Source organism: Ictidomys tridecemlineatus, chromosome 13, assembly GCF_052094955.1.
Source record: "Ictidomys tridecemlineatus isolate mIctTri1 chromosome 13, mIctTri1.hap1, whole genome shotgun sequence".
Taxonomy (NCBI): Eukaryota; Metazoa; Chordata; class Mammalia; order Rodentia; family Sciuridae; genus Ictidomys; species Ictidomys tridecemlineatus.
The window spans coordinates 42,042,353-42,065,909 of NC_135489.1; the positions used below are offsets into that span (position 1 = coordinate 42,042,353).

Here is a 23,557-nt window from a genome sequence, read left to right on the forward strand (position 1 = left end):
TTTCCTTTTTTAAGAGAAGGTAATTATTTAGCCTGTGCTTTTAAATTGAACACCTCAAAAAGTTGTACAGTCAGTAAATAGAGAACTTTCAGAAGCTTATGACATTTATCTCTCCTTCATGTCGGGAAGAAAATGAAACTTATGCCCAAACCAAAATCTAGGAGCTAATTATTTTTATTCCTTACCTGTGCAGTGAACTTATAAAATGTATCTGTGAAGATTTCCAACCTCAGCAAAATCTAATTTGTCCTTCCTGGTAAATGAATAGATGACGGGCAAAGCACACCCCATGAAACTGTTATCTGTAGCTCATGATGGTAATTCTTAAAATTAGCTGGCAATTTATTATTTAACTTTCTTTCAAACTGAAGTTAACAGATAACTGCATTTATACTCTATTTCTTCATACATTGACACCAAGATACTTAAATAGTTAATTAATAGTTGTATTGAAATTCTACAATTTTTACTTCTCAGAATATAGCACATTCTTCCAAACTGTGCATTGGTTATCTGACCTTGAAATGTTCACCTCCTACCTCCAGTAAAAATAGAATTTAAGCCGATCACTCTGCTCATACAAACTGGAGCTTGTGGGACTTGTTTGAAAGGCTATAGCTCAGAAGCTTGGCCCAGTGTGGGAGATCCTAGTAGGAATGGAATTATAAGAGATCTATTCAGTGAGATTCATCTCTGCCATGATAAGGTGGTGAAACCAATTAGGAGTGGTCTGAGTTATCAAATTCAATTTCTTTTATAATTTCTCCTAAGTCCTATATATTAGATCTACTGCTTATTTGGAAAGTATATTTGAGCCGTTTATCTGCACATTTTATATGTGTTGAAGTAGACAAGAACCTCCATTGAAATCTGTCCAAACTACCTTAATGCACACTAGGGAGATTATGCTCTTTGTCTTGTACCTCAAATATCTATGGAATGTTTCCTGCATGACTGACCAAACACAACCTTTATGTACCTCCCAAAATCACTGCCACAGAAATATTTTCCATGTTAAAGCTCTATTTCTAACCATCATCTACAAAAATGCAAGTTAATGAGCTGGTTGTATTTTTGCAATTAAACCTGTAAAATATGTGTTATCTTTTAAGCTTCACATCAAAAAAAATTAAACTTACTGCACTTTCATTTTGTAGATACACAAAATTATCTGATCCTGCCAATTGGCTAAAAATAGATCCTGTGAATGGCCAAATCACTACAATTGCTGTTTTGGACAGAGAATCGCCAAATGTGAAAAACAATATATATAATGCTACTTTCCTTGCTTCTGACAATGGTATGTAATTAAATATATTTGTGGTATTATCCTGTACATTGGTTAAAGAGAGTAGAGCCTCATCATACATGCATACAAACCAAGATTTTCTATAATACCATATTGACTAGAAAATGGACCTTTATTGCTCTTAGGCCCCAATTTTAAAAAAAAAATCATTTCCTTGTGGACCTTCTTGTGTCTAATGAATGTTCTCTAGCTGCATACCTTCCATGGTAGCCTGGTATACTGATTATGAACATTCCTGTTCTGCCCTGCCACACTTTGATACCTGATTTACTGCACCTCCAGTCAACCATCAGTGTCCCCAGACTCTGTGTTTTTGTGGTTGTTTTTGTTGTTGTTTCAAGTACTGGGGATAGAACTCTGGGGCACTTGACCACTGAGCCACATCCCCAGCCCTATTTATATTTTATTTAGAGACAAGTTCTCACTGAATTGCTTAGCACCTCACGTTTTTGCTGAGACTGGCTTTGAACTTGCTATCCTCCTGCTTCAGCCTCCCAAGCCACTGGGATTACAGGAGTGCACCACCACACCCGAGAGTCTCTGTGCTTTTTGATTTGGTCTTTTTATATTTCTTGGAGTCAATCTGTTTACTGCCATCAGTATGTGTGTCTGTAGCAATTGTCCTATTTCTGACTCTCCGCCATTGTGTGCCATGCATCAGGAAGCTCTTAATTTAGGGTGTAAATTGAGAGAAGTGAGAGTGTGAGCATTAGGGTGTTGGATTTTAGAATTGACACCTTTCGTATTTTCTTTTGCGGATCTCTGCTAGGTTTCAGTTGGTTGAGATATATAGGTAATCCACCTTTTTTAGATATCTAATATAAAAGGAACGTATGAAACTTGATGATGAACTTTCTGGTTTTGTTAGCATTCAGTTTAACATGTGCTTGAGAATGGAAGCTCTGGAATTCTGCCTGATCCCCAGGGCCTATCTCCACCTCTCCGACTGTCTTAGCACATGATTGGTGATGGGGTTTAATCTCTTTTTTTTTCCTGATGTTTTTGTTGGTAAATACACATAATGGTATTCACTCTGTAATGTTTTGAGGGAAATAGAATGACTTCTACATAGAAAATTGTACCTGGCACAAACTTACCACTTCAATAAACATTTCTTCTATTTTTGAGTGGTTTCAAAACTGAATCACAACCATGTTTTAAAATATTTTAGTGTTATTCTGTAATGGGAATGTTTAATAAAAATAACCTTTAAATTGGCGGGCAGGATGTGCCATTTGAAAAACATTGCCTGTCAACACTTTTGATAAGACCTATCTCTATGAACGTTTCCAAATCTTGTATAATAAGATTCAATGAGATTGAGGTCTGAAGGAAATCCATGTGGCGACAGAGCCAAAACACTATTTCTTATCTTTTCTAATGAGACATGACTGTTCAAATGTTGAGAGTTGGACCTCTGTAGAAATAGCCTCGGCCAGTGTACCTCAGAGCATTGCTTTGGAGGTCTTTTTCCTTTGGAGCATTATATTTATGCAATTGAGTTCATGTTGACAAAATCATACCCATGGAATTTATTCCATTTTTGTTCCCATCCTCTCCAACTTCCCTCTTTCCTTTCTTTCCCCCTATTCTCCTTCTTCCTTTCACTTGCTTATTTATTTACTTTTGGTGGGTGCTTTCTACATAAACGTGGAATTCTTCTGGTATATTTATATTTATGCACATGGTGTGATTTTTGTTAAATCATTCCACATCTCTTCCCTTTTCCCATTCCTCCTCCTTCTATCTCGATCTCCTTCTTCTACTCCACTGACCTTCCCTATGTCTTTATGATATCTGGTCCCCTACCACCGTTCCCCCTTATTTTGCTCTAGCTCCTGCATGCAAAACATTTGTCTCTTGATTTTTCTGAGCACTAGTGTGTCTTATGCTTCCTCGTTGCATGGAAATAGTAGCTGTCGTCTACATTAGAACTTAAAATAATGTATCTTGAACCATAATGTTGTGATATAAAGATTTACATGTAAAGTGACATGTATGTTGGTTGTAAGTGCCTGCCAGGTTTTTCATTCACCCAGGTGATTTTTTGTTCTAATTGGAAGGTTATTTGATATGAGAGAGAAGTGAGCTTTCAGTCTACATAGCCGGGACACTTTGCATGTGCATTTCAATTTAAATCACAAAGTTGGATATAGAGCCTCAGTTCTGCTCCATAATGATTGGGCGAGTTCTTATATTCTCTCTGTGCCGTGGTTTCATTATTATTAAATTGTGTGACTGTTGCTTATTCTATAAAGTTGTTGTAAGAGTTAAGTAATCTTACATGTGATAATGAATGTAAAAGTTCTTCAAACTGTCAAATATCATAGTGGTGGTGACAGTATTGGGAAATTGGAACAGACACCCTGCCTTCCACCCTAAGTTCTCTGTGTTCTCAGAACTGTGATATTCTTCACAGAGGGTGGTATAGATTTTTACTTATTCCCAGCTCAGAATGACATGTGCATGTGTACCTTCCTCATTGCATTACCCTGAGCAGGTCATCTAAATCTCTGGGCTTCAATATGTACTACTATTAATAAACTATTTTATATACATATTATTTATTATTTATGCATGAATATTTATAATATGGGCAGAAGACCGAATTATCATGTGAGATGGTAAAGACATTTTATAGTGGAATGAGAATGGATTTGGGGCCAGGCAGAGCAACCTTTAGTAACAATCCACTTATATATAATAGTATGAAGCCATGAGCAATTTATAGAGACCAAGGTTCCTCATCTGTTCAAACCTGCTTTGTTGGATTACAACAAAATAATACAAAGAAAGCCATCCGATCTTTCTAAGTAGTTGACTGATCAATAACTATCACTTCTCTCCCCTGAGATGTTCCTTCCCCAAATGAGACCTGTGGTTCTGTATTATTTGTCTGTAGTGTATCGTATTAGGTCAGAGCCATTTTTGAGCTTTCAAAGCACTCTTGTGTTCTTTCATGCACACATGTCTTAGTTCTCCATCCAAAGGCTAGGGTCCACAAACTCTTGAGCCTTTGTCCTGCTTACCTGACATTCCACACAGTGCCTGGAGGAGTGTGATGTGCACAGACCCTAAGTAATGGACAATAGGGCCAGGAAAAGTGTGGGATCCCATAGAGCCCTGTCGTCACCATGCTCACTCCCTACACAGTAGCATGGCAGTTCAAGGTCATGCCAAGAGGGAAGAAAGAAGTGGAGTTGTTCTGAAACAGTCCATTCAGATACTGTGACAACTAGATTTTTCCAGGGTAACACAGTGATTAGGGCAAGAAGGCTAGACGTTTGAGAATTTCACTGTAATTGAGACTTATTGGAGAGAACTGTTCAGCATCCATTGTAATTTTTCCTCCCTTTTTAGGAATTCCTCCTATGAGTGGAACAGGAACGCTGCAAATCTATTTACTTGATATTAATGACAATGCTCCTCAAGTGTTACCTCAAGAGGCAGAGACTTGTGAAACTCCAGACCCCAATTCAATTAACATCACAGCACTTGATTATGACATCGATCCAAATGCTGGACCATTTGCTTTTGATCTTCCTTTATCTCCTGTGACTATTAAGAGAAATTGGACCATCACTCGGCTTAATGGTAAGAACAGGTTAATTATTTGAATATATGTGCAGTTGAGAGGTTTTGAAACCTGGTATGAAAAGTTAATTTTTACGTGCTTCATAATCTTCTCATTAAATATATTCTAAAAGCTACTTAAAGTTTAAGTAAAATATTAAGAGCTCTTGAAGCCAAAAAAAAAAGTGTTTTCATAATGCAGCAGCATTGTGATTCTCTTTATGTAGACAGTCAGGTAGGAGACACATTCTGGAAAAGACTGTGTTTTTGTTGCATTAGGTATTGATTATCAAACTGTATTTTTTCTCTTTTTGTACAGGTGATTTTGCTCAGCTCAATTTAAAGATCAAATTTCTTGAAGCTGGGATCTATGAAGTTCCCATCATAATCACAGATTCTGGTAATCCTCCCAAGTCCAATATTTCCATCCTCCGAGTGAAGGTTTGCCAGTGTGACTCAAATGGAGACTGCACAGATGTGGACCGGATCGTGGGTGCAGGGCTTGGCACAGGGGCCATCATCGCCATCCTGCTGTGTATCATCATCCTCCTCAGTGAGTACTAGTGTCGTCTCTTAGATGTTAATTCCTTTGGCTTCTGGGATGTTCAGCAAAGGAACTTACCCTACAAAGTAACCTAAGTGGTCACCAACTGAATGAACCCAATGCTCAGTCCTGCCTTGACTTGGGAGTAAGCTCTCCTTGACCTCTGAGCATTGTCTTGGGAATAAGCTTTCCTTGACCTCTGAGCATTGCCTCTTCAGTCATAAACAGGACTGCCAAGTTCACCTGAGAATGGAAAGCCTTGGAGCATTCTTCCAAGCACTTACAGGTTTGCAACAAGCCTCCCCAGAATACTTCTTCCATGCCCTCTTGCCATTTTCTGATGCTGATTGCTTGGGGAGCTGTAAAACTCTTTTCATAGAAAAATGTTAAACAGTCCCAAGGTTGAGCACTTATCTTATGATTTGAGTATGAATTTATGGCATGTGGTTGATGATTTAGGAAAATAAGTATATTGCTTTCCTTCACTTTCCTCCTTACAAAGCACAGTCAGCAGCCTGCTCCAGTCATGCGAGGATCAAGGTATTTGTTTCTGAAGGGCTGCACCAAATAGTGAGAGATTGTACTTCACACACAGCACATTTGATAATAGAAATGATTACACAGCTCAATAAATTGTCTGTCTTTAGAGGAAGTATAGATTAAGGAATTGCTCCTTTTTAAGATACTTGGCAATCTTTGGTTCAGTGGAATGCAAGAAATTAACCACTGGAAAGTACTTTAGGAACCACTTCTAAGCATGCAGGTTAAAAGAAGAAATTTCCTGGGCCTTGTGTTTTATTGTGGAATAGCAGCAGGACTTAGTTTATTGTGCGATCATGCTTATGCACCAATCACTTTCTTGAAAATGTTGGCCATTTCTTTTATGTTTCCTCCATTTACAAGTGTTCTGGTAATTTAGAATTCTGTCCCTTTATTCTAAGCAATTACTATAGAAGCCTGAGCATTTTTTACTTCCTGTGTGGAGACTACTTTGGCTATAATTTGAAACCTGCATGCTATACTAATAATCCACTTGCTAGATTTAGCCCTGGAACAATGGCAAATGAGATCATGTATCTGGCTTTAAAAGGAGGATATTTACTTTTATGGCCAATAATAAAAATGTGCTCAAATAGGAGTCATTAAATCTTTTGTTTCAGGATGTAAACCGATACCCTCAGATTTTAGACAGAGCTCATTCCTAGATGTGCACTTAGGGACGAGTTTCACTTTCCACTGAAACGTGGCGTAGATGCCAGCCTTATCAAGAGAGACTTAGGTATGATGGATTGAGGCATGGAGAAGTGACTGTGGCATTTTGAAGGAAAATGAATTGGTGCTGATTTTAACATCAACTCTGGAAAATTTATGGTTCCAGTCCTGGCACATAAGTGTGAAGCATGAAAGCCTAATATTATTTCAGTGCTCAAACTGATCCCCTAGCCTTCTTAGCTGAAACATGCGTTTTGATAGAACAGAAAATGCAGAATAGTGTGGCAGGAAAACACAGCCCTTGGGAGTCAAGGAAAATCTCAAGATGCTATTCCTGATCTAGCTTCAATTTTTTACCCAAGTCATCTAAACAAGCACTTGTCACCTTGTCACACCAGAGAAGTACCTTTTTTTTTATACCAGGGATTGAACTCAGAGGCACTCAACCACTGAGCCACACCCCATCCCTATTTTGTATTTTATTTAGAGACAGGGTCTTACTGAGTTGCTAAGTGCCTTGCCATTGCTGAGGCTGGCTTTGAACTCACAATCCTCCCATCTCAGACTCCTGAGCCACTAGGATTACAGGTGTCCACCACCATGCCCTGCAGAAGTGCCATTTTCTGTGAATTTAGAATTATAATGATGAGAGACTAATCTGCATTAAGCAGTGTCATAATTTATCTTACTGCTATTTTGTGTCTTCAGAATTTATGAAGTATTATGTTAAAAGTATCTGAAGTATTAAGGCCAACATGAAGACCAAAAATGATACTGTCCCCATGCATGGATAATGAAACTGAGGAAAGAGATGTTTACCCAGAGGGTTTGCAGGACGCCAGATCATAGAGCCCAAGTGCACAAACTGAACCCAACGCTCAGTCCTGCCTTGACTTGTTTCTTTAAGTCTATGAGGCCAGAAATAAGTAATAGGGTAGGAAATGGATTACAAGCCTTTGACCCTTTTATATATAAATTATTAGTGTTGCAGACATGATTAGATAGCTCTGACTTCCAAATGATGCAATTACTGTGTTCCTATCTAGTCCTCGTTCTGATGTTTGTGGTATGGATGAAACGCCGGGATAAAGAACGCCAGGCCAAACAACTTTTAATTGATCCAGAGGATGACGTAAGAGATAATATTTTAAAATACGATGAAGAAGGTGGAGGAGAAGAAGACCAGGTGAGCAATATTTTGAATATTTTGTTTGTTTGTTTGTTTGTTTGTTATATCCATTCTACACTTGCTGTTAACTGAAGATGGAAGATATGGGAAAGGCGAGTTCAACTCTTTTCTTTTTTAATATTTAATTTTTAGTTGTAGTTGGACAAATACCTTTATTTTACTGACTTATTTTTATGTGGTGCTGAGGATTGAACGCAGGGCCTCGCACGTACTGTTGGGCAAGCACTCTACTGCTGAGCCACAACTCCAGCCCCAATATTTTGAATCTTTAAAAGGAAATTTTATGACCAGATGGATTAAATGGTGGGGAAAGGGTTCATACATGGGGAAAGAAAAAATGGCATCAGGTTTCTTTTCTGTTGTCCCAGAATCAGTCAGTTGATGAATTCTTTTCTGTGTGCCACACATTTATTGAATTTTTTGAAAGCCCCAAATGTCGTTGTATTTATTCTGTAAGAAAATCACTAGTGGTGATTCCAGGAACCTGGAATTTAAACCCAATTCCTGTAATAGATGTACGAATGAAAATATTTTTCTTCGCAGTTTTTATTTAGTCATTTGAAATATAACTGAAAGTAGTTTTTACCTTGAGATCTAGATATTTGTGTGTAAGGTAGAAAAAGCACTAAACCTATTCCTTCCAAACCATTTACTAAGCAAAGTTAGTATTCCAGGCATGATTTTAATCTCAGATGATACAGAGGTGGGAAGAACCAACAGATATTTGCCTTCAAGGGTCTTACACACGCAGAGAAATATTTGAAGTTAAGGACAACATAGGCCATCTTTGTGTCCATAGTGTCTATCACGGTGTCTAGCTCATGGTTGTTTCAATAGCAGTCAAAATTTCCTTCTTGCTATCAAATCACAAAAGCTTCAGAAATCACCGTGTACCTGTGGAACTGCAACCCATTTAAAGGATGAAAATTACCAATTCGTGGAAAACAAACACCTTTGTGTGTTCAGAAACAACATTTTAGACATTTTAATAGCTAACCATTATTAGTTCTATACTACATACCAGACATTCTGCTGAATACACTAAATGTCATTCTTTTAAATCTTTAAAACCTGTGTTGTTACTATGAATATTTTTAGTGATAGAAAACTAAGCCTAAGTTCGATTCTAAAAAACAGGAAGTAACACATGGAGGATTTTAGTTTAGGTTTCTCTGATGTCACTGACTAAACTATATACTATATGTTATAACTTGACTGCTCTGATATACTTGCTCTTGAAATTATCTGAAGATATTAATGTAAGCCAAGAGAAATCATTAGGACTAGTGTGCCCTAGATACATTTGATAGCTTGGTCATTTCTACTTACTAAAACAAAAGCCAGCAATAGCAATCTGAAAAGAACTCAGAATTCTTGGGTTTTGTATTGTTATCAGTAAATCAGATTGTACTTTGTCTTAAATATATGGGTAGACATCATCAGTAGGGCTGTAGACTTGAATAAAAGCAAATGTTCACAAACTTATTGTTTCTTTTGCTTTTTCATTCCTTTGAGGAAATAATACATCACTTTGTGTTTTTTTAGAGCATGCTCATACCCTCCCTTATGTTTAATCCTTGTTTTAACCCTTTTATATTTGCACAAAATTGTGTGATTTGTTCCCAGTTTGTAACTTTCATGGCCAGGACTGAAACTCACATTTTCTCATTTGCTTAGTTTACAATACCTCCACTCTCTCATTTAGAAGAGATGCCGGTTCAAAATATGTTGAAAACTTGACTCAAGCGTATAAAGTTGTTTTGAATGCTGACTAATTAAAATGGCTCTATAAATATACCCCAGGGTTTCTTCCTTATAAATGACTTTGAATTTTAAAATTCATGTTTGGCTTAATTCTTAATCTATCCTTTTTGCTTTCCTGGGCTGTATTCAAGATCGACAAATGTATATTGATCACATTCTCTCAGAAACCCTCTATTTTCATTATTTTATTTTTTCATGTCAAGGCATAAACCTAAAACCAACTCAATGAAGCTTCAGTAAAAATAGTAATTACTGCAAGGCCCCCAGTAATAACTAGATTCTGCAAAAAAAAAAAAAAAAAAAAAAAAATGGTCCAGAGGCAGGACCAAAATAGTTCCCAGCATCTTAGAGTGTGGACCAGGTTACCTGAGTCACCTGATCTGAATCCTTTTCTCCCTTCCACGTCAATTCTTTCAACAAATAGTTTAATAAGGGTTTCTTGTAATTATTTCAGGAAAGATGTATTTATTTTATTGACTTCACCCACTCAGAATGATGCTTGAGATCAGATGGTACAACTGAACCTGTGAGGGAAGGGGATACAGAATAATTCAGAAAAATAAAAGGCACGGGCCTCTAGGAGTCAGACTACTGGCTCAAGATCTAATTACCGATCCAGTTCCAATTTCCTTCCCAAGTCATCTGGGCAAGCACTTGTCCCTTGGAAAAGTGCCGTTCTCTGCATTTGGGAGTATAATGATGCCTGACCAACCTGAATAAAACCTCAACGAAACATTAACTTACTGCTGTTTTGTGTCTTTGGAATTTATGAAGCAGAATATGAAGATTTCTTAAAATTAACATCATAAATCTTCAACCTCTCCCTTTCCTGATCTTTCAAGTTTCGCAGGCTCCCACATAAACTCCTGGGCATGAATGTGTTGCTTCCTATCCACTCAACAAGCAGCTTGAAGGTTGTTCTGGAACTTTCTCTGCATTGTATTCCATGGCTAATTTATGTAGTACTGGTCTTCCTCGGGTGTCTTTGCAGCTTCTTGGTGCATTGATGGTATCTTAGTTTAGCTCGAGAGCCTCCACTTGTCTTTGGTCCTCTGTTTTGATTTCCCTAAGTAAGTCCTCACTGTAGACAATTGTAATAAAACAGTAGAATGCATTTGTTATCCATCTAATTTTTACCTCAGAATAACAGAATGAAACTTGTAGTTTAGGAATGTACACCCTGGGTTCTGCCTCCCCGGCTTCTAAGGTGGTTCACGAAATCCATTCACTTACCAATATCCCAGTGTTGCTGCCCTCACTGAGGGTGGGTTATCCCTGTCCTACCTCATCTTCCTGTCTCTGGCTGAACACCCTCATCCCGTCTGTGGCATTTATCAGATCCAGACTTCTTCCTGAACATGTCGCTTTTGGGGCCCTGCACCCAATCTTTGGTGAATGCCCTTGTGCACTATAGAGAGGTCCATGGGAAGGAGTTAATGGAGGGCACAAGTTCCCTTAGGACACAGATGCATCAAGCCTGTCCACTCATGACCACTGAAGTGTTCTTCAGACGTTCAGTGATTCATCCTTAAACCTTTTAACAGCAGTTTCTTTCTTTTTTTTTTTTTTCTTCCCTTCATTCCTTTCCAGGGATAAAAGCAGCTCTCAGTCCTCTCTCTCCTAGAAAGGGCTTGCCCAGTCCTATATTTTCGTCCAGAGAGGCCTCATTTTGTTCTGAGCTCTCTTAATGGTTTCACAAAACTGTGATTTGGTAACTTGTCTGCCTTGTTCTTGGCACTAGAATGTGAATAAGAGCCTCATGACCTTCTAGATAGCCCAGCCAGAAGCAAAAGGCTTCCTGCAGGTCTGAATGTACCCACCACTCATGTCAACCTTTGCAGGAGCCTACGGGGCTTCCTCTGTACCTCCAACCAGATCATAGGTCTGCTACCAAAAGCAACCAGTATTTTATTATTTCCATCGCTATAGATGAGCGCTCCCTATTTTTTACTTTTATATAAATAGATAGCATTGGCGCATTTGGGGCTGGCTTCCGTAACTCAACATCCTACCCACGAGATTCCTCTATATTGTCTGTAGAAGTAGTTCATTTTTTTGCCATTGAGGAATAATATTCTGTTGTAAAAATTAAGAATGATGATTACTTATCATTCTATTGCACCTGGATCTTTGAGTATATGCAGTTGGGTTATTATGAATAAAGCTCCTATGAACATTGCTGTGAATGTGTTTTTTGGTGCATTTCTCCTTTGTTCATGTGTGCAAAGTGAGCATGATCTGCCAGTTTCCCAGAGTAACTGTAAGTTTTGCATCTCTCCTTCCCACAGTGTATGGATTTTGTAATTGTCCCACATCTTCTTCCTTAGCACTTAGTTTTTTTTTTTTTTTTTTTTTTTTAGTCTTTTTAACTTAAGGTACTCTAATGCTATGGGTCTTACTGAGATTTAATTGGGATTGTCCTGGTATTTTGGTTGTCATATTTATTTATTCATTTGTTTTGGTGCTGGGGATTGAAACACTGTACCACTGAATTACATCCTATATCCCCAGACTTTTTAATCTTTTTACGTGAAGACGAGGTCTTGCTAAATTGCTGAGGCTTAGCCTCCAATCTGTGGTCCTCCTACCTCAGCCTCCTTATTTGCTGGGTTTAGAGGCATTCAGCACTGCACCAGGCCCCATGGTGATGATATCTTTCATGAAGTTTCTGTTCAGCTTGTCTACTCTTCTATAGGAATGTCCTTATTGATTTATAGGAGGTTCTTATAGAAATGAAATCTTTGTCAGATAAATGCATTGCAAGGAACTTTTCATTCAGTAGCTCACTCTTTTGTTCTCTTTATGATGGTGTCTTACGATGAGCAGAAAGTTTTAATTTTGATGAAGTCAAGTCCACTTTATTATTTTTCCCCGTCATGCTTAGTGTTTTTATATACTATTGAAGAAAACTGTCATCTATTTCAGTGTAATGAATATTCCCCCAAAATATCTTTATATTATCTTATTAAAGCTCTATAATTTTACCTATCGTAATTGTGATAGGTAGTTATAATTTTGCCTTTTGTAACTTCTATATATATTTGTAATTGATTTTCTATCTAGTATAAGATATGGATCAGGAATTTGGGGATTTGTTATGAATATCCAGATATATTTACTAAAAAAAAAGTAATCATGGTTCATTGTCACAAAGCAAATAATCATACATGTGTGGGTCTGTGGGTCAGCTTCTTGCTCAGTTTGTCTAATTTTGGTCTAATACCATATTGTTGTAATCATTGTCACTTTCTAAAGTCTTGATACCTGATAAAGTCAATTCTGTAAGAGTATTATTCAAGGTTTTTTCTAAGATTTTTGTTGGATTCTGTTATTTTTTTTTCCTTAAGAGAAAAATAAAATTAACAGTCTTACTTTCCTAAGTGTAAAGTGCTTCATTGTCTAAAGAGACATTCTTACTTTAAATCTTAAAATCATGGTTAATTCCTGAGAAATCTAGCTTTGCTGAAATAGACTTTACCTGTCTATATTCCATAATTCATTTGTGGCTTCCTGTTAGGAATCCTATTTCTTTGTGGTGTGCATTAAACCTTTTAGGCAATGTGTTGTAATTCATACTTTTCATTAGTATTTTGAAGATTTAGTCCTTGGAAATGGGACTGGTGCAATGCTATATTCTAGACAAGTCATAATGAATCTTTATCACACTTAACTATCATTTTACAGAGCACATGTGTCTTCAAGGTGTGGGTGAGAATTATTCCAGAGTATGTGGACAGGATTTGTAATAAGCAGACACAGGTCTGTCTTTTCTGTTTGGTGTCTGAGCTAGACAGTCTTTTAATGGATCATTTTTACTACCACTGAATAGTATTCTCTTATAAGAATTAACCACATTTTGCTTATCCAGCTTTGGAGAATTGGTGGGGCTCGGAGGTCAGTTCAGGAAGCTGGTAAATACCAAGGGATGACGTTAGGTATCACAAGGGCAAGTCTGTAGCCACCGTCTCAAGGTCAGACTGAAACTGGCTGAGCAGAAACTCCTATTCTTCCTTCTTATTGGCAGCCAACTGATTAGAAAGAAATCAGAGCAGAACAGTCCTTCACCAGGATAGTCCTTATCTTCCCTGCCTTTGATTAGTATCTCTATCTGCGTAAGTTCCATGCCAAGGTTGCTAATTTCCATTTTTTTAAATAACCCTTACTTTATTTCCATTTTTTTATCTTTCCACATTTTTATTGACTCATTATAGTTATACAAAATGACGGGATTTTTTGTTACATATTCGTATCACACAATCCACATATAACAATATAATTTGGCCAATTCACTCCTTAATACTTTCCTCTTCTCCCTCCCCTTCCCACCTCATCCTTTTCTTCTACTGGTCTCCCTTTGATTTTCATGAGATTCTCTGACCCCCAGACACACATCTTTCTTTTCCTTTTTCCTGTCTAGTGTTCACATATGAGAGAAAACATATGACCCTTGGCCTTCTGAGCTTGGCTTACTTCACCTAACATAACAAGGTTGCTTATTTCTTAGCAAAATAAGATGAGCCTAAGAAAAGAAAGAACAATTCCCCTGTGTCTTTTTTTCCTTTCTTGGGTGTTGTAGACATTCATCAGAACTTGTGGATATTCTGGTCAGGAGGCGGGGTTGGGCCCTTTTTGAATCTGGCCTTGGAGGAGCAGTTATCTGGCTGTTGTGAGACACTTTTAATATAATGTCCAGTCTCTTTTCAGAGGGCGAGGTTTCTTCTTTATCTTCTTTGCTATCACCAGCAGGCCTTTTGCTGGATTTGGAGTCATGTTTAATTACCCTCATTAGTAAATGTCCTTCAGTGCCCTTTTGGCCAGTGGGGCTGGTTGCAGATACAGTATCGCTCTCAGTGATCTCTGCATCTAGTTCCTTCCATAGGAGCAGCTCTAATAAAATCAGGGAGAATGTACAATACAGCTGATCACTCACTTCCCTGGGAGCCTCCTCTTTTAGCCCCAGGACATAAAACAGTTTCTCCTTACTCTTTGAAGCCTAGACTTTATTAGGATTGTTCTTATATTAAACAAGCACTTATCTGTTGTGTGATGTTTAGGACACTTAAGACTTACCTAAATCACTTGACCTCAGACAGCATCATTCTCATCAAGTTAGCAAGAGCTGCTATATGTCGTTCCCTGTGTGTTAGACACTGTACTAAGTGCATTACATCCATGATTTCACTAGACTTCCACTCGCAGCAGTAAGAAAAGTAGGCACACACTGTTATCAGGTAGCAGAGTGATGATTAAATCCTTCTGTGCTTGCATCCAAAGAAGCTGGTATGTTCACCCCATCTTAGAACAACCTGGGCAAAGCTCATGTTCAACAAAACAATTAAAACACAGCCTGTGGGCATGTCCCCTCCTTGGAGCAGGCTCTAGGACACCCAGCAGCTTCTTTTGCTCTCAGTCTTGGACTTGGAAAGGTTCCCAGAGCCATAGGCTGTTGTGGGTACTCTTAGTCTATGACAGAAGGTGCTGCGGTTCATGGTGGGGGAGCCCCAGTGGCCATGGGTGGATGCACGCCGAGGCCCTTTGGGCCATGGGTGGTGACTCATGGGAGCAGTGTGAGTGTTGGGGAAGCAGGGCTTGTCATCTCCCCAGGCAGAGTTAGCGAAGGAGATTAAAACTGACCCTGTCAGAGCTCAGGATGTGATGGAAGGGCCGAGTGGCCAACTAGAGGTCCCGTGTGAGTTTCCTCCTGACCACGCTGGGATTCTTGGCTCTCATCAGTGTATCACAGGTCAATCTTTTCATACCTTCTGCTGCCCCATTTCCCCCCACCTTTGGGCTAGTGAACACGGTGGGTTGCACATTCTAGAAGTGAGGACTCTGCCTGAATCCGCAAATTTGATTTCTTAAATTCTACCGATGTGCTCAGGGCTAGTGTTTAGGCATCTGAGGTGGTCTGAACACCCAGAAAAAGCACCTGATAGCCACCCTGATGGTTTGGATGCCAACATCTGAAGGATGGATTCTGTGTCACTTAAAAGTAACAGCTCACACCCTAAGGTCTGTTTATACACAGCCCACGGCTGTGTTTCATTTAGCCAGCGGAATTCAAAAATTGAAAAAAAAAATTCACATAAAGTTCTTGTTTCCCAATCCTTTACAAAAATGGAAAGATCTAGAAACGTGGTCTGCGTTCTGACAGGATGCAATTATCAGAAACTAAATAGAAGCTTTCTTCTTTAAGCAAGACAAGCATGTTCCAGCCAATTCTTTCTTTTTCTGCCGGACCAGCTTGACTGGTTTTTATTATCAGCCTGTACTTTATAGATGTTTGTTTTTCAGACCCTGATTAAATTATACACTACTTATTACTCTTTGAAATAATAAAAACAGATTCCTATGAGGAGTCCTGAAACCATAGGATAGTTTTCTGTATTATGGGTTTAAAAGAAAATAAAGTGGGTTAGCCACCCAAATATATTTAGCCAGGTGTACTAGTTAAAATAGCTTACCACTATTAACTAAGACTTCAATGATGAAACCTAATTGAAATGTGTTTCTTGCCTGCCTCATAGTAAATGAGTGGAAGGTCATGGGCATCTGGTGTGAAGGAGGGAGCTTTGTTCCACATGGTCATTCAAGGACACCATGTGCCCACAGCTCCACCTCCACACATGGTTTCCAAGGCCACCCCATCCATATGGATTTGTAATCACTGGCTGGCGACAGGATGTGGAGGAGGATTTAGGGGCCAGGCCCTGGAAGTGGTACCCATCACTTCTGTTCCCAAGTCCCTGGGAAATATATTTTTGCTGTGCGACTATTTGAAAGAGGAATAAATGGGTTTAGTGATCAGCATCAGGTCTGTCCCCAACCCAGGTGAGTTGTCAAGAGTGAGGAGAGTTTTTAGGGAGGTTCTACAAGAACAGTTTTTACCCCACCAGCAACAAGCTGCATCTTTCTGAGCCAGAGGAAGTGTGTTCTAGACACAGTCAGGACAGAACGTTCCACAGCTGATGAAAACAAGGCGGGCCTGAAATCAGGATGGAGGGCTCACCACAAACCACGAGGGGTAGCTTCCCTTTATCCGGAGAAAGCACCTGGTACTTTGTGTCACTCTGGACTTCCTGTCATTCTCTTTTTCAGCAGGGCCCCCAGCACATGCACATATCAGTAATCACAGGTAATTTCAGGAAAAAGGGAGACTTGATAGGAGTTCCTTTTAGTAGCCAGGGTTTCTAGAACTGAAAAGATCCAGATTTAATCTCTGTGTCAGTTGTCGTTTTTATTGTTGTTGTTGTTGTTTTGGGTTTTTTTGGGTTTTTTTTTTTTGGATGAAATTGATTTCTCATGTGATTTGTAGAAATTAGTCTCAAAACTTAAGTGAACAAGATCTCCAGAATCTCCCTGACACAGAAAGTATGTTCAGCAGAGTTCAGGGGCCTCATGGAACACATAATTCCATGATTTGGCTTTTAGGAATGCAGACTTTGAGAGCTGATGACTCAGTTTCTCCTGTCGTTACCCCTCCTACGTAACATTTTAAACTGCTGTAGCAATGAACTACCTCTACTTCTGTACTGTATTGCTATATTTTCTTGGTTTAATCCATGTCTGCACCTGCTTAGCCATCATGATTCATCTCAAGATACCTTGTTTGGGGGTCCCAGGATAAACCAAGGCTCTCTCTGCTCTGGGCTCCACAGTATCCATGCCTCTCTATTTTGAACTGTTCAGCCCAAGTCCTAACCTTAGGCTGGTGACAGTAAGACTTGTCTTAGTCATTTTTTATTCTATCATTTGGACAGGTGGCACCTAGCAGCACTCAGAGAATGTTAGTTGAACAGCACTGGATCTTCTTCCTGCAGAATTAACTGCACTCCTGATCACTTCACTTTAATCCTTCAATATCTCTGATTCCTGCAGGAAATGATGGCAGTGTTTTGAAATGCTAGGCTTTGTCGAGTACCTATGCTATATCATGTGATATACTATGTTTTTAGTTTGCATGCCTCTTATGACATTTTTCCCAAAGCCTCTATGAAGTGGCAATGCTACTAGTCCGGTTTCAAACTCAGGTGTATACATCTAAAGAGTTCAGACTCTTATGTACTGTGCTGGAGACCCTATGTGGAAATTTTATTTAGTCTTACTGACTTATAGTGGGCAGGTGATACTGGATAAGACCAGCAAGGCTGGGGGCTAGACCACAGCTTATTAAATGACCACTAGAAGTCTGGCTTTAGACTAGGCAAAAGGTAAGACCCAACTAATTGGCTAAGTGTGGCTTTCAAAATTGAGCACATTAACAAAGTTAAAATCTGGACAGTCAATCTGAGCAATCAAATTACCAAAACAACAACATATAAATTTGGACAACAGAAACTAAAATCGGAAATCCAGGCAAGATGACTAGACAAGGGAATGGAACGTGGATACAAGATAGTTCCTTGGGGCCAAACAGGTACTTCTCTTGAGTCAAGAGATCACAGCATGAGCCAGGAGGTCTCTATAGACACCATGCCCATCTCAAGAAGCAATCCCACGTTAGGCAAACAAGCTCAGCCATCTGACCCAAGTGGAGAGTGAATTTGCATAACTCAACCATGATATATTTAATTCCTTTAAATAATTGTTATATAAAATAATTTTGCTTTATAAGCAAACTCTCCAATCTGGACATAATTGGAGACCCCTTTCAATGTTTTCATTATTGACTAATAATGCTTTGTTAATAACATTGCCGTGTTATTCATACATTTATGCCCACCTGCAAGCAATAGTATATTTTATTTACTGAAATGATTTTACAGGAGCAGAGTTTCACCAGGAATTGGATTAATACATTATCATTCCCTTTTTGCATGCCATTCTCAACACACTTATTGGCAGGGGACGCATACTGCTAGGCTACAAACAACACATATTCTGGGCTGGTCAGTACCCATCCCTATTGCTTATTAAACCTGAGTCTTTGCTATTCCTGTCACTTCATGTGACTGAACATAATATTTTAAGTAACTGATTTTAATATTCATTTCTCCTGACTAATCATAAACTTATTATACTGATGTTTGGGATAATGATAATTTATCAATAGCCCCTTAATAACAAATGATAAGGATTTGAATACCAAGTAGGGGTCAGCACTGTGCAAAAGGGGGAAAAAAAGACTTAAGATGCCAAAATACTGTTGGTCAAAGTTTGACCGGCATCCATTACCACCAACTGCCTATTTTTATGAACACAGATTTACTGGAGCAGAGCCATGAGCCGTGCCCATTGTTGACATATTTTGTATGCCACAGTGGCAGTGGAGTTGAGATATTGCAAAAGAGATTGTGTGGCCCCAAAAGCTTAAAATATTTACTATGTGGACCTCCCAGAAGATGTTTGTTGAGTATTGCTATGGAGTCCTCATTAGCTTTTTGTGTGTGCAAAGGTTGAATACTAACTATTAAGGTTAACCCAGGCAATTTATGCAATCTACTGAAGGTCACACATTTAAGCTGTGAGGAAGCCGGGCTTTGAATCAAGGTACTCTGACTTTAGAATACATTTTCTTTAAGTCAATACCATGATCTGAAAACAAAACATATTCTTCTTTAGGAAATTCCCGAATGATCTGTCATAATCCCGGGAAGGATTTCCCTTCTCTCTTACCATATTCCCCACCAAATGTTGCTGTTTCTTTATTATCTGTTTTTATGTTTCCTCCAAGATCAAATAATAGGTCATGCTGAGATAGAATGACTTTGATCTTTTACTGAGCAGTGACTTTTTTTTTTTTTTTTGAGGAGAAGTTGGTTCTCAGGGTTAAATATGGAATGGAGGATACATTCAGTGGCTATACTTTTATCTTCCAACATAGAGAATGCTTGGGGGCATTAAGGAATATATCCCTTTTTGTGGGCCTGTGACTGAATTGCATAGAAAGCATGGCACATTACAGCCAGGCTCTGTGGGGCATGCCTGTAATCCCAGCGGCTCTGGAGGAGGAGACAGGAGGATTCTGAGTTCAAGGCCAGACTCGGTAAAATGTGAGGCCCTAAGCAACTCAGTGAGCCCCTGTCTCTAAATAAAATACAAAATAGGACTGGGGATGTGGCTCAGTGGTCAAGTGCCCTTGAGTTCAGTTCCCCGTACTCCACCCCCAAAAAGGGAGAAATTACAGACATTAGGCGAGAAAAGATATTTCAGATTCCCAGAAGCATGTTGTTTTTTGTGAATGGGGTCCCTGTACTGGACCCCGAAGGCTCAGCGCATCCACATCTTCCTTTTCTGTAGCAGCCCCTCCTCCACAGCTCCTGATATCTTCACTCCCCGTTTCTTGTGATAATTGAGATACTCTACTGCTTTAATTATTTGGAGGTCAGTAACCACGTCTGTGACCCAAGAGGCTCTTAGAAAGTATTTGTTGATTCAAAGTGAATTGTGCATTGGCTGCATTTTTCCCAAAAGAATATGCCAAAAATTCACAATGGGAAATGCATCGTGGTAAAATTTCAACAGTGCCAGTGTTCTGAAACAGAACCATAATTTTTGTACCAAAGAAAGAGCCTTCAGCTCATGCACAAATCTGAGAACAGATAGCAATTTGAAAGATGCTATGTGGAACCCCATTCACAGGAAGCCAGGGAAACAGGAACAATGAACCGGTCCTTCGTAGTGGGACCTCAGCTTTGTGGAAAGCTACATTGATTTTGCTGGAGAATTATATCCATTTTCTCTCATGTTAATAAAAAATGTCTATGAATATAGAGAATGGGAGTCTTCATCTGCTTAAGTTCTCTAGTTATTTTGATTAAGTTTACAATTCAATTCAGAAAGGCTTTTAGGAAATCTTTTATTTGGGGGGGCCTTTAATAATCCATAGGATTTATTTAGTTTTTCATAGCATTTCACCTGTGTAAGATGGCTACCATCATAATTATACTTTGCTAAGAAAAGTTAGGTTGTAATGTAACTTACATAAAGCTTGCAAGGGTGTTTGACTTACTTGTCAGGAGTTATATAGTTATATGTTGACACCTTATCATTATTTTACTATTTTATTCAATTATTTTAATAGAGAGTGAGATAACAATGTTCTTCTCCACTTTCCATTACTTTCTTGCACATGCCACAGTCAGCTTTTTTCCAGATACATTGTTTTTCCTTGAGAATTGTATGTCTGCTTTTATTTCTTATGGTCACTCTGTCTTCAGACATTAAAAGAGTTTGAAACTACATCTGCATGGGAATTCTAAGGTTATGAAACCTTTGCTGCTATGAAAGGAAAATACCTACTCATGCCAATCCTTGCCTAGGACAGAGCAATAGGTTTTCCTCACCGGTTCTCAAAAGAACCATGAACTTCAAGTGCCCACCCATCTCCTCCACATGCCAGACCCTTGCTGGGCCTAAGTGAGGATGCCCTGTTGCGTAGGCAGCTGGAGCCTGTTCTAACCAACTGTGTAGGGCCCTCAGGACTCAGGTCTCTCCTATCTCACTTACCACAGCCCAGAGCCTCCTTAGCATCAGCATCTCAAATTTTCCTTTCATGCACTGAACCCCCTGACGGCTTCCTCAGTTAATAAACTAAATGGAGCATTTCTTTGCTCAGCCAACTATTTGTTGGTTTTCCTGGGCACTGCTTAATGAGTCTGTGACCTTGGTTGAATCCTTGGTCTCGCTGAACTGCTTTGATCAACAGGTGGGAGCAATGACCTTTGATTGAGGGGTTTCATTTGTATGACATGAGACACCACATGAAGTACCTAATGTCATTCCTCACAGGTGATGGGACCAAGGTTGGCTTCCTTCTTCACCCTCTCAGAGCTGAAAATGGCATTCGCCGTACAGTAGGCACTCCCTGAAAGGAAGAAAGATAAATGAATAATTTTGTTTTTCCCTGAAATAGTCAAAATCACATCCTGTAGATTCTGTCTGCAAGATTAGTTTCCCAAAATATTTGCCTGGGATTCCAGAATTGCAATTTATTCTGATGCTCTTTTATTTTATTTACTTTATTTTTATTTTATTTTATCAAGCAAACCCTAATGTTCTAACCTACATTTTGCAGTTATTTTCTGAACTAATTATAAATCATTGCAAGTAGTGGAATATTTTCAGGAAAAGCCAGAAGCAGAGCTTTAGCTATTTATTAACTTCTTACTAACTTTCCCATAATTAAATCACTCTTAAGACATTGAAATTGTAGAGAAAATAAAATACTGTTACTTGCAATGTTAGTATTCTAAATACCCTAAATCCATGTCTACTTTTAATGTCCATTGCTAGTTAACACGTATTCCACACATTAGTTTAAACAAGATTTTCCTTGGCTTTCACTGGAAAATTAAATTTCTTTGGGAAGCTAACACTGTCAAAGTTGACAGTCGTAAGAGAATTTTCAGATGAGTTCTTTCTCTAGAGTTTTAGGAACTAAGTAAAGATTTCTCGTTGTTTATAATCCTCAGAAGTAAGACCATGAACCCAGGGATCTTGAGAACATTTTCAGTCTCTGTAATTCTCATTATAATTCTCATTCTACACATTGTAATTTGTGTGTTTAAGTAGAGCATTATGGGATTGTAAAGATGTATAATTTAGGAAATTCACATAGGGCGACCTTTTATCCAAAGGTCTAAAATTGGACCTTCAGACCAGACTGTAGCTGTATAACACAGATAGACGTCAGCAGAAAAGCCCTTCCCTGTGAGTTGAGGGCACTTCCACGTGCTCCTTACCACCATCAGATTTTTATATCTTACACTGCAGCAGACAAAGAGGAGCCATCACGGAGATGTATGTTTTAACCATTTCTATTTTCCTGCACATGGATGGCTTTATGACTCTTCTTTTGATCTCATTGTAATTGAGGAACTTCATAGGATTCTATAAATTATGGGAGAACACACCATGGACCTTGGCAATGATTCTTGGCAGTGATTTTTCAGAACTGAAGTGTGAAATGTAGCAGAACACGTGAGATCAGGGTTCGTTCTCTCTCCCCCCACCCCTTTGTGAATTACTGCTAATGTGTAATGTGATCTGAGCACATTTCTTGCATTGGCTGCTCTTTTGATATCTGGGAGGAAAATCGTTAATGAAGTTTTATTCAACTCTTATTTTGTATGAATGCTTTCTGTAGGTCTGGAACATTGTGAATTAAAAGGACTGAGCCGAACCAAAGAAGTTTAAGACAGTTCCTGTTCTATGGTTCTTATGGTAGTAGGAAATAACTATGGATAAAGAAAGATCAAAACCTGAGAATTAACATGCTCTTATTTAATAATAAGTAAGCTAGATACGCAGTAGTAAGTGAAGCAGGAGGGGAGGAAAGAGCTGCTATCAGTGGCAAAGCATTGTTATGTAAAATGTGAGCTCTCTTTAGCAGAACTTCCTACTTTCAAATGAGATATGCCTATGTTTAAATGTTGGTGACTTATTTGAACATTTATGAAACACTGGTGGCCAATCAAAAAGCATTTTTAGCATGCCTGTGATCCCAGCCACTCAGGAGGCTAAGTCAGGAGGATGGCAAGTTCCAAAGCATCATAGTGAGATCCTGTCTCTAAATAAAATGCAAAATAGAGCTGGGCATGAGTTCAGTGGTTGAGTGCCCACAAGCTCAATCCCCAGTACTTTAAAAAAAAAAAAAAAAAAAAGGTATTTTTATTTGCAACCTTAGGATATAGTGAATTTTATGAGAAGTTCAAATAAAGATTCTTTCCAGGTACAGAATAGCACAGGCAAAGACCACATGAGTGTTTTGTTTTTTATTTTTTGTTTTTGGTTGTATAAAAGAGATGCCTCCATATTCTTACCATTGTTAAACAGAACTATCATATAATAAATCCCGGACTGTCAAGGGATATGTCACCAGATAAAAGACAGTCCTTAAACACCAGATTCAATTACCTGTTTTTGTGTAATTCAGACTTCTAATAAAGCTTTTTCTACCCTTGGGGTAACACATTTACTAACTGTCATCAATACACTTATCAGTATTTTCCCCTCTAGGAAAAGC

General features: G+C 38.7%; 1 protein-coding gene across 1 annotated transcript in view; it reads left to right on the plus strand.

Annotated features, from left to right (window-relative positions):
* The window catches only part of Cdh2 (cadherin 2), a 209,504-nt gene that overhangs the window by 172,583 nt on the left and 13,364 nt on the right, over window positions 1-23,557 (plus strand). The window contains exons 11-14 of the mRNA XM_078030212.1: window positions 1,158-1,300; window positions 4,670-4,903; window positions 5,202-5,435; window positions 7,685-7,824. Coding sequence (XP_077886338.1) covers window positions 1,158-1,300; window positions 4,670-4,903; window positions 5,202-5,435; window positions 7,685-7,824 — 751 coding nt within the window. The remainder of the gene's footprint in view (window positions 1-1,157; window positions 1,301-4,669; window positions 4,904-5,201; window positions 5,436-7,684; window positions 7,825-23,557) is intronic.